Source organism: Neopelma chrysocephalum, unplaced genomic scaffold (genome assembly GCF_003984885.1).
Source record: "Neopelma chrysocephalum unplaced genomic scaffold, ASM398488v2 Primary Assembly neopelma1_63, whole genome shotgun sequence".
Taxonomy (NCBI): Eukaryota; Metazoa; Chordata; class Aves; order Passeriformes; family Pipridae; genus Neopelma; species Neopelma chrysocephalum.
In genome coordinates, this window is record NW_020897720.1 from 12,647,830 (window position 1) to 12,665,331 (window position 17,502).

Consider the following 17,502-nt stretch of genomic DNA (forward strand, 5'->3'; position numbering starts at 1 on the left):
AAAAAGAAACAAAGAAAGGTGTGATTGCTGGAGTTTACAGGCTCTATCAGGAATGTCTCATTTTAGCTGACACTCACACAAATGTGAAACCTGAAGGGTTAGAAAAGGCAGCTTTTCCCTTGATCTGCATGCAGGAGGACCAGACAGGCTCAGTACTGCTGGAGATACACCCTTTTTTAACCTTGCATTTTTATTTCAGGAAGCTGAGACCGTTCCGAGATTTAAGAACATACATAATTAAGCTCAGGTTTTTAAACACTCAAATTATTGAAGGCACCTGAGCTTGCTGAGGTAAGCAAGTGTGGAAGACAGACAGTCAACAATGACAATTTGTGGGATGAGTAAGAGCACTTGGATTTTGGCTGGATGGGCACTGTGACTGTTCACCACAGTGAAGGGCTGCTGAGAAGCTTAAATCTAAAAAGAGCACTGCACCTTGAAAAACTAAATAAAAATATAATGCCTTTCTGAGGGCAGACAGTGACCCTTGTACCACTGCTCTGTCAGGCAAAGGGTAGAAAAGCCAGGAAGGAGGGAGGGAAACACAACATTGGCACCTGCAGGAGAATGGGCATTTTGCAGCTCTGCCATTGGTGCCAAGGATGCAAAGTGGTGATGACTGATCATACCAAAGATGGAAAGGTTGCTTACAGAAGAAATACCCAATTATGGCACCATGAGACAGATGAACATAGTCTGGATTTTGAGGATAAATATGTCCTCTGGGTTAGAGTGAATTTACTAACACCCACAGTGCTGGAGTTGAGGGCAGGATTTACAAATCATGGCTACTGGTTTTCTTTTAGCCAACACTGACTCTTCAGGAGATTTATGAGTGAGAAGCAGACCCATTTTTTGTTGGAGGCCTGTATTTAACACCATGAAACACAAGGGTTCTTCCCTTTCTGTTTTGCAGACTGCAGCCTGTGGCAGCAACTTTTCATTGGTTTTAAATATGAAAGGTCATTACAAAGGTCCCCACTGAGCAGAGTAACAGGCTGGAGCCTTCACAGCAAAGACACATTTGCTCTAAGAGACTACATGCACCTTCTAATGCATTGTAACCCCCAGCTATTAAAATAAAGGATAAACTCCATGATCACACTGATATATCACATTAAAATAATTACAATAAAGCTTACTTACCCTGCATTAAGGATTGCTGTAATGTGCAATGATCCCTAGGATTGCTGATCTGTACATCCATTTATCACAGAGTTCTGTTTATCTGTTGTTACAGATAAGATGGGGAGGGAGAGACTGACTCAATTGCTCAGCTTCTAAATTAAAGTTAATCCAGGAGCAGAACCTACTTATTTAGCAATTTTATTCTACTGCTTTGCCTTGTGGGTCAAGTGAACACGATACCTCCAGAATTTGGGTCAGCACTTCATGTATCTGCATCCTTCTGCTGCAGCTGAAAAGGCACTGCAAGGATGCACCAACACAAGACAAAAATGCTGCCACTAACCCTCCTGAGACAAAACAGAGCAAACCCTCAAACAGAGGCTGCAAGAAGTAAAATTCTGATCTTCAGATACTGCTTTTCTGTCCCTGCACTTTAAGGAAATGTAGGTAAAGTCACCAAGCCCTTGAAAACAAACTGTTGGGCAACAACTGCCAGGTGCCAATGGCCAGGCCCATGGATATGGTGCAGCCAGGGAATGGATATATTGCAAGCAAAGAATGAGATTAAATCACTAAACAACTCTTACCAAACTAATTTTCAACTGACTGTGCTCAGAGAACTTCCTAGTGCAGAATGCCATCAGAATATATTTGAAAACTTCTTTTATTCATCTTGCTGGGGGCTGCTTGGCACCATTTTGGAGTTTAAGGTAACTTTCCAAATGACCAAGGGCTGCAAAGCCAGAATGCAAATAATCAGATTTGAGCAGAAATAATATTATTTTATGCGAGTACGTTTAATCTGAAGGAAAAGGAAGAAAAATAGCTGTGGTTCACTCAGGGTTTTGATGACCTGGGCACTCAGGTTCGTGGCAGAAGGAGATTTAATTCCTAAATACACATGCATTGTCACATCTTACCTAATTAATTGAAAAAGAACAGTTAACTGATTTTCATCCAAATCTTTAACTTTAGAATTAGATCAAGACCTTTATTCCTGTCTGGAGAAAAAAAAAAAAACCAAACCAACCACCACTAACATCAAGTACAGAATCATCCCTGGGAATTCCTCCTGACTCTGTGTGAGAAAGCAAAGGAGAGAGGGAAAAGCAGCCAGAGAAAATGGGCTTCCCTTTGCCAGTCCCTGATTAAACTCAGAGGTTTGTGAGCCCTTGACAACCATGTTTAGTGCCCATCTTGCAGTTCATGGGCATTACTCCCATCAAAAAAGTACCTGTGTTATTCCAGGTGGTGCCAAAATGTCTGTCAAGGGTACTGATTCATTTATTTCCCATTCCTTGCTTTGACTGGAAATTTATTTGAAGAAATGCCTTCTTAAGCATTTCACCTGTGCTTTCAATGGAATTAAGCTGGTTTCCATGAATCAAAAAACAATCACAGTGCTAGAATGGCAGTCCTGGGGAAGATGCTGATTCTACTCCCCTTCTCCATCACTGGATCAGCTGCTCACGTGCCATTATCTGCAGGACATTTGTCTAACATGTTTCAGAACTCCTTCAAACACAGAGTCTCTACATCCTCTTAAAAATATCTTTCCCAACTGCTGCCACTACAAGGAGTAAAATTAATCTTTTCTGTAGTGTAAAAATATTGCTCCTTGTTGTATCCACAACCGACAGAGAACAACTCATCCGCCCTACAGTCGATTTTATTTATTTGAAAACAGGATTTGGGGGTTGCTTTGGTTTGGTGTTGCTGTTTTGTTTTGCTCCTCTCCTTCAGTCTTTCTTCCCAGGGGCCATTTGCTGCAACTCCAGTCACACCTGTTACTTTTCTCTGGGCACTTTCCAGTACCTGGGACTCAAATCTGGACAATGTGTTCCCGCCAAGGTCTCACTGGTGCTGCCTAGAGCTGAGGGATTACTCACAGTTACATTTGCCAGTGTGACATTTGCCTTTTCTTTTGCAACAGAATGACATTGTTGACTCATGTTCTATTTGTAATCCATTATAATCCCCCAGCCTTTTGCTCCAAATTTATTGCTGATGGGTTTTCATCCTGTTTTGTGCAGATGATTGTTCCTACCTAAGGACTTTGCGTGTGCCCAGATTAAATTTATCTTTTGTTTTCAGACCGTTTCTAAAATTTCTTGAGGTGACTGAGAATTTTATTGCTGTGCTACATTTAAGAAGAAGACTAATTTCAATATCTATGGTTTAATTAAAATGGTAAATAATGGTAAATAATATTGGACCCAAAACAAATGATATACAACCACTGCTCAATTTATCTTTCCAGCCTGACATTGACCCATTGATAGCTACTACCAGAGCGTAGTTTTCCAACTGATTTTGTACCCACCTCATAATTATTTCTTTTAGACAATATTTTTTAACTTATTTATAAGGCAGTAATGGAAATCAATGTCAAAAATCAAGATATGTGATATTGCAGGCTTATCCCTGACTCTCAACACCTGGAAATGTCACAGGAGAAAATTAGTTTAGTTTGACATCCACACCAGCTTTATTCATCCCCTTATCTTCTTGATAGTAACAAATATTTGCTTTAATATTTATCCTAGCATGTTTTTTCCCCCCTAAGATTTTCAGGTTCAACTCACAGGATATGTTTTTCTATTTCCTTCCTTTCCTTAATGCTAAAAGACAGGCACAACTGCTCCTCCTTTCCCAGTCTTCTCCAACCTCATAAATTTTCAAAGATACTAAAAGTTACCTTTAAAATTATTTCAACCAACTCACTTAAACCATAGACCATTCCAGCTGATTTGCAAATATCTAATTTGCTCAAGCCTGTTCTTTTCTGAAGATGTTAACTCTCCCTGCCACCTTGGCTCAGCAGAGCTTTTATGCAAGAGCCAAAGCAAAGCCACATGACAAAGCTTTGGCCTCCTCAGCAGTGCCTTTACCTCAGTGTCTCTCTCTCCACTGACCAACATTTCTCTTGATTTTTTTTTTTCCTTTCTTCTAAACACTTGTTAAAAATTGCTATTCCTATGTTCTTGCCCACACACTTTGTCTTATACTTGGTTTTCTGAGCTGGGGCTGCCATTTGTGTTCCACTTAATTGCACCTTCTGTAAGTCACTGAAAGCCTTGTCATTAGCCAAGCTCTTGCCTTTGGATAATTCAGGCTTGTGCCCTCTACGCTGAGGAAATGACAATTATCCTCATTTTTCTGCCTCTAATTTCTATCTTACCCATTCTCAGTTTACTGAAATCTGGTTTTGAAGTAACCTGTCTTTATTTTGATGTTGTTCTCTCCCTAAAAATTCTCCATTATGCATTTTTATGGCCATTGCCACTCTGCCTTCTAGTTTTATTCTCTACAGGAGTTCCTTTTTTCCAGCTAGAGTCAAATGACAGTTAATAATCCCCCATTAACTGACAAGCACATAAACATGTTTAAATGCTGTTCAAACCACTCTTCTGACTGGTTAGTGATCTAAAGGTCACTGACATGCAGGTGCTATACCATCCAATATTTAAGTCAAATAATACCTCCAAGCTGGAGACTTTGCCCCTGATTGGCCTGCCCTTCTTAAATCAGAATACAAACTGGAGCAGCTACTTTGGATAATACACTGGGGTCTCTCTTGCAGCAAATCACAGGAAATCAGGAAGGAAGCTTTGCAGGTCCACACACAAATAACTTTCAAAGGTTTAGGTGGGTTACCAAAAATGAACTCCTCCGTACTAAACTGAGGCAAAGAGAAGGAACCTCTGCTCCCTAAGTGATGCCAAAGAGAGCAGGGTTGGGTTCTGTGATATTCCCCAAAAACAAACCTAATTTATTACTGTGTGTGTGCTACTCCTATTCTTTCTATAATAAGGCCTTTGGTCCAGTGAGCAGAACAGAACATGAGATTAACCAGTGCTCCTAAAATGTTCTTCTACCAAAACAGGTATTGAGGTTTCTTAGCAGGCCAAGACATCTCAGTTAACTCTTTCAGGCCTGGCTCCTGTTTCAAACACACTTATTTCAGTGGAAGCTGGATGAGCACGGGGGGAAGCAAGAATTTCCCTTGGAAAAAAATCACGTCTGCTTCGCAGTCAATGAAGTAAGAGATATTAAAAGAAAGCCAAGCACCATTATTGACAAAACTAACAAGTGCTCCCCAAGTGCTAATAAAATTCCAGACAAGCCGCCCATCGATCAGCGGCTGCGCCCGGAGCACATCAGCCAGAATGCAATCACAGCCCATCCCTGTCACTCCTCCTGCCATATTTAATGACAAAATTGGTTGCTTACAAGCTTCTAAGGAATTCAAGATTACACTCCTGGCATACAAAGGGGACCACGTGCACCTGCTGGGAGGATGGGAGCAGCCACGTGTGCTCCGAGCGCGTTCGGTGGGAGATATTTCCTGTGCAGCATCTCAGCCATTGTTTTTGGGGTTGATTCAGTTAATGTGTTCTAAAATTGGACTGATTTACTGAAGATTTGCAAAGCATAATTCATGTGCACTTGTGCCTCTAAAACTAATTCAGGCACAGTCAAAAAATAAATTGCGAAATAAGTTATTCAATTGAAATCTGCCATCTGAGGCACGGTAATAGAAAACATTTATTATGAACTAACATATATTTGTGGCTAGAGATGTGTACAGTACTAAACATCTCTCTGCAAGGAATTTATTCAGGTTTTTCTGAAAGAACATCTTAACTGGGCTAACAGAAAATTACATGTTCAAAAATAATTGCAGGTTCTATGATTTTCATCCTGCTTCACAGGCTTCCCGTTATCATTCCTTTTGCTTTGGGAGGCTTATGAATTTGAGGCAAAATTTTTTTCTGCACAGCTGCAGAAGGGCATTTCTGGAGTCTGGATTTAAACACTGGAAAGACACAGGTACAGTTGGATGCAGAAGGAGAGGAAGCATGGATACCAACACATTCATCTCGAGATACAACGCTCTAAATTTGACAAATTCACTTCCACGGGGCTGCTGGACTGTGAAAGTCACAGGCTATGCTGTGCTGGAGGCTGCAATCCACTCAAAAGCAGTGTTTCCCCTTCAAAAGTGAGGGTGTTTTGCCATTTCAGACTTCTAGTGCTCAAGGGGAATTCTTTGAAATGAGAGTTCATGTCTAATTAATGATGATAGTGGAGTCTCCATGAGTGTGTCTGACATTAGAGCCAGTCACTGACAGGTCCAATTCAGGCAGATAAAGATTTTCACACAGAACAGCAGAATAAGGATTTTGGATATTTTGAACTTTTTGCATTCCCTCTTCCCTCAGCACAGATAACGAAAGCCCTGAGAAGGAATATCCCTGTGCAGATTTCTCAGTGACCAGGGAAGAGGATTTGGAAGAGAGATTGAAAAGAAAGACAAAGGCTGGAAGACAAGAAGGAAAGTTCAGACTATTTCTAACCAGGAGCTGCTTCTCCTGAGAAGTCCAGAAGCTTGGAACATTTGGGATTGCTACCAAAAAAAAAAAATCACAGTCCAAATGGAAAGGGTGAAACACCTCCTCAAACAGAGCATTCCACAGTTCAGTGGATGGTTTTAGGTACAGATTTGGGGAAAAGCTCAACACAATCAAGTTTCCCCTCTCTTACTGCATCATTTACACCCATGTTGTTAATAATAATGGCAGCTTGATGGTTTAAACATTTTTGGATCCAGAGCTAATGCATCTCCAATGCAAAGTGCATCCTGGTACTTCCACAGTTCCTATGTCCTGGGTATCCAATGCTTAAAAAAAAGCCCCAAGGCAAGGAAATGGGACAGCATTTTAAACTGTTCCCAGCAGCCTTAAAGCTGACAAAATGTACTCTTATTTGTGTATCCTATCAGACAAAAAAATAATAACACCTACTTGTCTCTAGAAAAATTTACTACAGCTACTGAGGGGTGGCTTTTAAGCAGAAATTTTCAATAGCTTAAACTTCTTTTTTTATTTAACAGTTTTCACTTCAAATAATCCACAAAGGCTGAACGAGTTAATTTTTCTGGCAACTCTGAATAGGTGCAGAATATCACACACATCCCAAAATCCCTGACTGCAGAACTCTATGCTAAACTTTTTCCCCCGATTCCCTCTTTTCTTTCTTCGGTGAGGATGAAGAAGACTAGGAAAGTATGCCAAGAACTCTCAAATGACCTTGTAAGAAAAAAAAAAACCCAACCCTTTGATTCATATTTTAAAATCCTGAGTAACCTGCCCCTTCTACTCTTCTGCTTTCTTGCCTCTGCAGCTCTGGCAGGATGGAGTTCAATATTAATGACCCGCAATCCTTTCCAGGCTCGTGCTCTCCTGCCTTTGCTGCCCAAATGCCTCATTAGCTGGGCCCTGTTGGTAAGATGCTCACCTTTGTATTGTTTTTTTCTTGGGTTAAAGATGAATAAAAAGCTGGGCTGGTAGCTAAGCTCAAAATAAATTCTGATCACTCAAGTGCCCTCAGAGCTGCAGCTGAACCATTTCAAGACGACTTTCCTTGGAAAGGTCTGTTTTGCAAAGATACCTGTGTGACTCCCTAGAGGTGGTTTCAGTGAAAGCCATGGATGCTTTCTTACAAAACAAGGTATTTCTGTGCTTGAGACACAGGCATTTCCCTGCCCATTGCAAGCAGAAAGCAGACAGCTTCATTCCACTGTTGTTTTTCAAGGTGTAATTAAATCATTCAACCTGCTGAATCAAGCTGGCTTTTTGTTAGAAAAGAACACAGAGCTGGTTGGACCCAGCAGACTTCTTTAAAAGATGCAAATTAAGTTCAAGCCTAGAAGCAGAGCTCTGTTGACTTTCAAAACCTCTGACTACTGTTGGTTTTTAAATCTGTTATTAAACATTGAATCCTCAGCTGCCTTGGCACGATCCCTTCTGGCAGGTCCCAGCCTCCTTCAGCTGCTTCTCACCCCTGTCCTCCCTGCTCCTTCAGTGTGGTTCTGCAGCCTGCCCCCATGTAAACACTTCATAGATAGAATATTCGAACAGGATTATTTTAAATTCAGAATTGAGAAGCAGATTTCAAACATTTAAACCTGTCCCAAAGAGGGGGTGTTCACACAGGTTGCCTTTACCTTGGTGAAACCAGACTCGGATTTCTTATAAACCCCAAAATCTGCTGTCAGTCACTCACTGGAGAAGTTTTTTTCTCTTCAGTCACTAAGAAGAACCTTGGTGTTGTGATGTTAAAATTTGCCTTTGAGGGTATCTCTCAACATAACACCTGTGTGGTGAGAACACAGAGCTGCTGCTGAGTTCACAGGAGCACGTTGGGGCTCCTCACCACAGGATCTGCACAGGCTCCCTGCATCTCAGAAACCCAAAGGATACAAAATAAAAGCTTTTCTATCTTCAAAAACAGAGAAGACCATAAGGGGCATTGAAACATCCCAAAGCCAAAAGGACCAAGGTGGGAAAAATATCAGGGCAGGAAGAATGGAAAAGTAAAAACAGATAAAACAATTGTCTTGCAGCTTGTGCTACATAAAACATCTGGGACAAATTCTTTGGACTATTCTTTTTCTCTGTGTGGAAAATTACAGAAATTAAACCTCTGGTGGCAAAATTCTGGAAAAGAGAAAGCTTCCCTTCCTTCCTTTGCCTCAGCATTGTCCATTTAAATGCCACTCTCTCTATATATATGCTCCTATATAATATATATACATTTACACACATATACATACCTACATGTTTATATAAACTGAGGATTAGTCTTGTCAGCATATGATGCATAAGGCCCAAAGCAGCAACATGTGGTTTCTCTTTATTTTTTGGCTGAAAACACAGGGATCAGTGGCTAAAGGCTCACATGCTTTTTGTATATAAACTATTATATATAAACTAATCAACAGTTCTGTAAGGATTTTTTTTTAAAAAGGTTTGAGTGGCAACTTTTAATGTTTTAATGGGGGTGAATTTTACCACAGCCAAAAGGGGAGACCTCTTTGTCAAAAAGAACGATCCATTGGACAGATAAAACCCATTTGCAAGGTTTAAGGGAGGCAAGAGCAGTGCACAGATCCCAGTGCAAGGCTCAGTCTGCATCCTGCAGACCACAAACTATCCACAGTGTCAGAGAAATCCTACACTGAGAGAGAAATGATCCTTTTCTTTCCAGAGTGACAGGAATCCTCAGCAGACACATGACTGTTTGTATCCCTTCAAGGTATCCATGAGTGGCTTTAGATTCTCTGCAACGATTTGTGGTTTAGCCCAGAGTCAGACACCTCAACAACACAACGAACAAGACAGTTTTAAAACATGTCAGTTCAAAATCTTCCTGCAACACTTTGCCAGGATTTACCTTTTTTTGTTTTCCCCCTTGGGAAGACAGAGGGTCACGAGGCCTCTGAAAGCAGTAGGAGCATAAGTTCCATTTGAAGTCAATGGGATTTGTAACCCTAAATCCTTCAAATGCCTTTGAAAATCTCTGTGGATCTGTGTCTTGACAAAAGCAGCAACTTCCCCTTGCCTTTGACACTGAAGTTCCATTTCCATAAAGACAGAGAATCTACACTCTTCAGCTCTAACATGTCTAAGCCCCCAGTGATATTTCTGTGAGCACAGACAATACAAGGAATGTTTTTGGTTATGAAATGTAGAAATAAAGTGAAATTTTTAAAAGCACCTTCAGAGTCTTCCAATGACTATTTTCTTCCTTGACACTTCAATGATTTTGATTTTTTTTTCCTGGTATGGCTGTTGTTTCCAGTGCTTTACTGGACACAACAATTAGAGTATTATTTAATTGCTTTTTTTCCCCTGTTGTTTGGTGGCTGCCCTGGAAATTGTTGAAGCTGCTGCCATAACTTAAAAACTCACCAAAACAAAGTGCAAAATGTCATTTACAGAACCCACATCTGACACAGCAGCATATACACAACACCAATTTTCTGTTGAAAAATTCATACATTACAACTGGCTTCAAAGAATTGGCCCCTTGAGTGTTAGGAAATGCAGCAGTTACATTTATGACATTAATTTAGCAAAGCCTTAAACAAGAAAGAAAATGGCTGTGAAGATACTTGGTTTAAATTGCCTGTTAAACCGAGGTTCATGGTTACAGAGGATATTTCTGGGCACACATATCACCAGTAAATATAAACTGGAATGGGTAGGGATTAAAAAACATGGTGGAAAAACACAGAGATGAGTCAAACCCTTCTACATAAACCACCTCAAACTGTGACTAAGATGTATGAATATAACTCTTCACTAAGGCACAGGACAGACAGGGGAAGAGAGGCATAAACCACATGGGGATATGACAAAACAGCTGAAGACAACCACACAACATGTACTATCTTTACCTTGATCAAATGGCTTGTTTGGATTCCAGTTTCTGAAATAATCATCCTAAATGGGGATTTAAAAGAGAAAAAAAAAGAAAACTCAGATGAAATATAATCTTTTTTTTTTTCAGTACAATTTTACACAACTAAACCACAAATGATTCAGCTCATCTTTTGATCCCAACATATTCAGCTCAAATCAGGTAAGTTGTGCTGTGTACTTGGCAAATATTTATCTGAAGGCAAAGTTTCCCCTCCTTCAGTCCAACCTAGTCCTGAAGAACTGGGATTCAAGCCCAGTTTTTATCTCAGTTTCAGCACATTCTGTGTATCTCACTCGTGTCCTCTCTGAGAGGACGTGATAACAGAATAATAGATTTGAGGGGAGGAAGCACAGAAAATCTCTATAACCCTGTGATATTTTTCTGCATATTAATCTTTGTTTCCTTTTTAATATAGCCAGTATTCTATATTCATTTCCTGAGGGATGCCACTGAAGAGATGGATTCATCAAGCTGTCCAGAACAGCACCAAGATTTCTTTCTGCTGCCAGGAGGGTAACTAAAAACCCATCAGTGGCAATAAGACACTTAAATTATTTCTTCCATCGGGCTTTGTTTGCCATTTATCTCCAGCCCACTGAATTTCACGAGCTCTGCTGTCCAGTCAACTCAACCTGGGAGATTTTGGAGACTTGGAAGTCAAACTTTATGAGTTTATCCTGTTAAGGAAGGATTGAGGCCTCTCTAAGCCCTCAGTGAACATCAGGAGATGGAGCCTATGGACAAGCACTACTTGGAAAAAAAGTAGAGGGAAAAAAAGCCTGAAAAGTCAAATAGAGAAAACCTTTGAGATTTTCAATATATAAACCCCATTATTATTTATAGGAGTAAATAACTTTGTGAACACCATGGACAGCCTGGAAACCCATGGATTGCTCTCCTGCTCTTTGCCTGCTGGGTTGAATTATTCTGCAGGACAAGCAGGAGGAAATGTGCTTTTTTTCCCCAATTGGTACCTATACTGACTTCATGGACAGTGATAACGTCCCACAGTAACACCAAAGACTATTATTCACCATTTATTTCAGATACATCAAAATTATCTATATTTTTTCTTCCCACCAGAATAGAATCACAGACTTGCCTTTGAATTCCACAGTTTTGTTAATACACAAATCCCTCATGGTTATGCAATGCTTTGTAATTGATGATGATGTACTGCTAAATTCACCAAGCATTAATCACTTCTCAGAATGTGCTTTCAGCTTTTTTAGCAGAATAATTTTTTTCCAGCAACAAAATATTCTTTTTTTTTTTTTTGCCTGCTTACATTTTTTCCCCCAAGTTGTTGCTTTGCTGCTGGGTTTTCAGCATCAGAAACTGTTAAATAATTCAACTCCCAAGAAAGATTTCTTATGCTGGTGGCATATGGAGCCAGTTTTGAAATAAGGGTTGGAAAGGGGGTTTATCTCAATTTCAGTGTCAAAGGAATATTTTACAAAAAATGCACCTTCCTCACAAAAATACCTACAAAACAGCCATCTCATCTGTAAACCCATTATTCCTCCTCCTTCATGCAGACCTGTTTAGTATTCTTTTTTGAAAATCAAAACTATGTTTATTTTAGAATGTGCCTGAAACCACAGTGAGATAACGTGGAAAACACACAAGGAAAAATAGAGGGGGAAAAAAAAAAAGCCTGAAAAGTCGAATAGAGAAAACCTTTGAGATTTTCAATATATAAAACCCATTATTATTTATAGGAGTAAATAATGACTATACACACATTAGAGCAACACACTTCAAAATAACTGATGCCAGTTGAACAACTTTCCTGGTTTCAGCTGGGATGGAACTAAATTTTCCTCTCAGCCAGGATTTAGGATGAGAATCATGGGGAGAACACACTGATGTTTGAGTTGCTGCTGAGTAGTGATTTCTCCAAGCCAAGGACTTCTCAGTTTCCCATGTTTCTTGAGGGAGGAGCTGCACAAGGAGCTGGGAGGGAGCATGGCCAGGACAAGTGATCCAAACTGCCCAAGGGATGTTCCACACTGGAGAGCTTCATTCCCAGTGTGGAAACGGGTGGGTTGGCCAAGGAGGGGCTGATCAGAGCTGGGGATAATTGTAGGGTCTTTCTTGGGGTTTATTCCTCCTTTTTTGTCATATTCCTTTTAGTTACCATTATTATTATTATTATATTTTAATTATTAAAATGTTCGTATCTCGACTGATGGGTTTTACCTTTTTTTTTGTCCCCACCCAGGTGAGCAGGGAGGGTTGGGGGGTGTGGGTGAGCAGCTGGGTGGTATTTAGGGTATTTAGGGCTGGGATTAAACCAAAACAACCCAAAATCCAGCACTGGAGTTTCACTTCAGCACCAACACCAGCAGGACCTGAAGCCAAGTGGTTCTGGCACCAGAAAGGTGCAATTCACCCTGGAGATGGGGCTGAGCAGAAAACCTCTGTCACATTTAAATCCACACCTGAAGCTCTGCCTTAGAAGCAGGCAGGGCTCTGTGCCAGCACTCTGGAAGGTGCCCAGATTTATAACATTATCCTGAGATGACTTTTGTTAGAAGGAGGAACTCTGAGCATCTCTGAAGGGACACCATCATTTCACTTATTCCAACACCAAAGCAGCACGTGGTACAGCAACACACACACAACACTGACTCCAGGGGGGTGTAATTCAAAATCTATACATATTGATAGATATAAAAATACTTATTTTTATATCTAAAAATACATTCAGCTTGATTAAAAGAGATTTAACGTTCCCATTCAATAAAACACCCTCCTGACAGAAAGAAATCTGTGCATTTCTGAGCTTTCTACTGGGACAGATACAAAGGTGCTTCAAATCCCTCATGCCTTCTGTTCATATTGACATGCTAATTAATGTTAACACATTAATAATTAACATATATCAACACATTTCATTTATAGCAACATAAACAATTGATCATAAGGGTTTAAAGTGTAATATGAATTATATGTTGTTAATACTTTTATTCACTCTATGGATAGTTACAAGTTAAAACATGAAAAACCTACCTCAACTTCCTGACCACGGAAGCATTACAAATGAGAAAAGAAAAAGAAGAATGAAATAAAGCAATATAAAATTATGTTAACATTCATCAATTTTCTCCTTGGTGGTCTTTTAAACATGAAATCACTTATTCCAGATGACCTTCACCCACAAATGAAATAATTTCCTCTCTTTCTTTTCTGCCCTTTCCACCTGTGCTGCCATGACCCAGTTTTTATCTGTGCACTATTAGCCAAATGCCATTCTACGAGCACATTTCTTTCTCTTACAGCACAAAAAAAAATGGCACTTTTGTTTCCTTTTGGCTGACAAAACCAACAGAAAGTGGTTTTCCACACACTCATCTCTACATACCTGATACAAGAGAGATGTAATTTAATTTTTTTCCTAGCTGACTTTAAAACCTATTTATTTGATGGACTTTGAAGGGAAGGCAAAACCAGGCACGGATCCACTTCAATACAACAGGTGACAGCGACTGAGAAATATTTCTGATGAGCAAATATTTAAAAATATCTTTTCTCCCCGCATGGAATTCACACTTTGAAGGTTTTGCCCACGGTTCAGTGACTGCATATGACTGAGTCAATCTTTTAATTAACTGAAGGGACTCTGCACACCTAAAATCATGCATGAAAAGAGAAGAATTGATACAGCAAGCCAAGCCTGGGTCTGACTCCCTCAGCTCAACTCAGTCCCACATCACAGGTTCAATATCCAAATTCCCCTCTCAGGAACAGAAATCTGACTCCTGCAAACTGTTCCCAACCCCATTTTTGAGGAAATCCAGAGTTCTGTTCTCATCAGCAGGTGTAGGGTGAGGAAAGATTCTTTCCTGCCCCCTCAGAAAGTCTCCTGCTCACCTGGGGTAGGCAACGCTTGGGCTGGGAAGGGAGAACCTGAAAGGCTCCTCCTCCAGGGAACAGCTCACCTGTGACATCCACCCCACTAATTCAATCCCAAAATCTGGGACAGGAGCTCTATTTTTCAGCTCTGTCTCTGTTCATGACTTTGCATCATGGAACCCTACTTCTAGATTTTACCCTCGGGAAATTTGGCTGAGAAATCAGCTGTGATCATAACAAATGAAAAAAAACCTATACAAAAGCAAATATAAATTGCTCGACTTGGGCCTCAGTTCTTTGTTGCATTTTTATTATTTTGATCTAAGCAATCAAGAGATTCGAGGAAATGCATTTTGAAGTGATATAAATCCATTTATCCATGTCATGCATAATGAATGGTTGCTTCTTAACAAGAACAAAATATTCTTTTGTCATTCAATACACAGGTGTCAAATCCAGCAAACTTAGATTGATGTGCCATCAACAAAGTCAATCAAGAGAATAATCATATCTTAAACTCAGTATGCAAAGGGCATACTGAAAAGAGCCAGTTTAAAAGCTCAGAAAAAGTTTGTAACAGTCAGAACTCTCAAAAAACCTCATTGATCAGAACCCACAGATGCATCAGAACTCACAGATTGAGTTCTGAGCTGCAAAAATCACACCTTGAAATAGACCTGGGTCTGACACAATTTCCTGAATTTCCACAATTTTCTAAGAAAAATCAGCAAATAGAAATTGCTTGAAAACCAAGACATCGATATGAGGCTTCTCTCCCATTACCTCTCACATCACCGCAATAAAAATACAGCTAAAAAAAATGAAACTCGTGGTAAAACCAAACATTTATCCTCTTTTATTTTACCAGTTAAGAAGGTAAACAACAGCTTCGTGTCCTTCTGAAATATAACTATTAAAGTTACTCCCACTAATCCTTCTCTATTGTCACTTTTTGATTTAGTTATTACTGAGGACTTGATATTTTGGAAGAGTTAACAAAGCATGATTAATTTAACACACAAACACTCTCTATACTTACTTTATTTACTTGTCAAGAAGAAGCTCTTGCGAGATGCTCTTGTTTATAAATACAGCCAAACATTAACTACGTGGGTTCATAAATATTTATATTTGTCGCATTAATTGAGCTTATAACTTATTTGTATGAGTCAAGCAGAAACGAGCTGCTGACTGAAAACATTCCCCAGAAATTCCCCCTTCTTTTATACCTTTCAGAAGGAGCTCAGCCCGGTTTCTTTCCCCGGGGTCTGGGAGGATCCCCCGGGATTTGAGGAGCCCGGAGGGAGCAGAGCCATCAGGAACATCTCATCACAGATCCCTCCTGAGGAAACTCCAACACAAAAGGAGTAACTCCAGGGCTGGCAGAGAACCCTGAGGGGCTCATCTTCAATCCCACCAACAAGAGCTTAAATTCCTAAGTATCTCCAGCTGGGATATTTATCAACCCCTCTTTGCAGCCTGCTTAGTGTTTTCCTCTTTCACCCTCCCCTAATGAATAAACCTTTTACCCTCATAAGGACCAGCTGGAAAAAGTGCTAATTACCAGCTCATTGCTTCTTTTAAAATTAGCTCCACAAAGATGCAGCTGCATTTTCTGCCTCTCTACCTTGCAGTAGAGAAGATCATTCCAATACCAAGCAGTGTTAAAGCACCAGCTGCTGCTTGCTAAAGTCAACCCAGCCTACATCATAAATATCTCCCCAAGGCCTAGTGCCTGTTTAAAAGCAAATAGTTTGTGTCAGCAAATTACACGTAATTTATTTATTTATTTGCTTAAGAGGAAGAGAAAATATTTTATCCACTGAATACTTCAGTGAATAAAGATTTCCCAAGGTGCCCAGACTCTGTGTTAGTGTCAAGAACTGTCTCCAGGCTCACTAAGACCTCGAGTTAAGGCATCTCTAGTTAAGACATCTCTAGTTAAGGCATCTCTAACCACCTCTCTCCCCCAAGAATCAGAGAATGTGCATCCAAACAGGATGCTTTGGCTCGGTGAATTAGCAGTGCTTGTGCTGTGGATATTTAGTTTATTAATAACTATACAAAACACACAAATACGTGTCCTAATAAGTCCTCAGATGTGCATCAAAAAGATCCTTGACCATGTGTTGCAATCTCAGATGTCCCATAAGACTTAAATTCTCAGCACATGGACTTTTATTCAGCTACCACTGACGTGGCAAAAATAACTTCTTCTCCTTAGTATGGCCCAGAATGTTACTGTTTTTCTTATTTTCGGAAATTAAAAGGGGTTTTTGGTTGGCTGGGGGTTGGTTTTTTGTGCTGTGTCAGGAAAGAAGGTTTGCCACTCCTGTTTTACTCAAAGACTTTTCCAGAAGTTTCCACAAGCGATGCCGAGAAAGTGATAGGCAAAACTAACTTTACCCACGGTCACAGTGATTGAGGTGGCAAAAATTTTAAAAATGAAATTAAAAAATGTGTGGGGGGGGGGGGAAGAAAAATATATATTACCCCCGAACCCACATCAGGCAGAATAAGAATTGTCATTCTTTACAACTCAATCATAAGGGCTTTTACATGGAAATCTTCCAGCTGCTCTATTTTGTGGTTGGTTGTTTCTGTTGGATTTCTCTCTCTTTTTTTTTTTTATTTGTAGAAAGACAAATATAGCAAGAATTAAAAATATTTCTTAAAAAAAAACCCCAAACCGCTCTTTGTTTATCCATGAGAACGAAGCCAGAGGGTTTGTCTACAGTGTCGAGGGCAAACAGATGCTCGTTTTCTCTGCTTGTGCTCCAAGCGGGATGAATGAGGGCCAGCTGTGAGCCAGGAGCTGCTGCAGCACAGCCCTGTGCCAGCACACGTGGCTCATATATTTGGGTGGCTGGAACAATCACAAAACTGTGTTATCTGGGCTGGCTTGGGCTGAAATACCTAAAAAAAACCCCATAAAAATGCCTCGCTTTCAGTGTTCTTTGCTCTCTCTTTTGCCAGAACGACTTTAGACCTACAATTCCCTCCTGCCTGAACTCTTCCCCTCATTAGCATGTGCTAAAGAGACTTTTAGCCCAGCTGGAGTTCAATAATTCTCTCTAACTCCACTTTCACAAGGCTTTTCACACCTCAGTGTGTCCCTCTGGTCACACCGGGTTGTGCTGCAAAGCTCCCGCAAGCCCAGGAAGGTAAAACTCTGGAGCCTCCCAAGGGAAGGACTCACTGATGCTCCAACTCCAAGAGCAGATGAAAAACTAGAACGGGAATCGT

At 40.2% G+C, this 17,502-nt stretch overlaps 1 protein-coding gene across 1 annotated transcript in view; it reads right to left on the reverse strand.

Annotated features, from left to right (window-relative positions):
- SPOCK1 (SPARC (osteonectin), cwcv and kazal like domains proteoglycan 1) overlaps nt 1-17,502 on the reverse strand; it is a 229,447-nt gene that overhangs the window by 176,719 nt on the left and 35,226 nt on the right. The window contains exons 2-3 of the mRNA XM_027682817.1: nt 13,414-13,422; nt 10,373-10,418 (exon numbers count right to left, since the gene is read on the reverse strand). Of these exons, the coding sequence (XP_027538618.1) occupies nt 10,373-10,418; nt 13,414-13,422 (55 nt within the window). The remainder of the gene's footprint in view (nt 1-10,372; nt 10,419-13,413; nt 13,423-17,502) is intronic.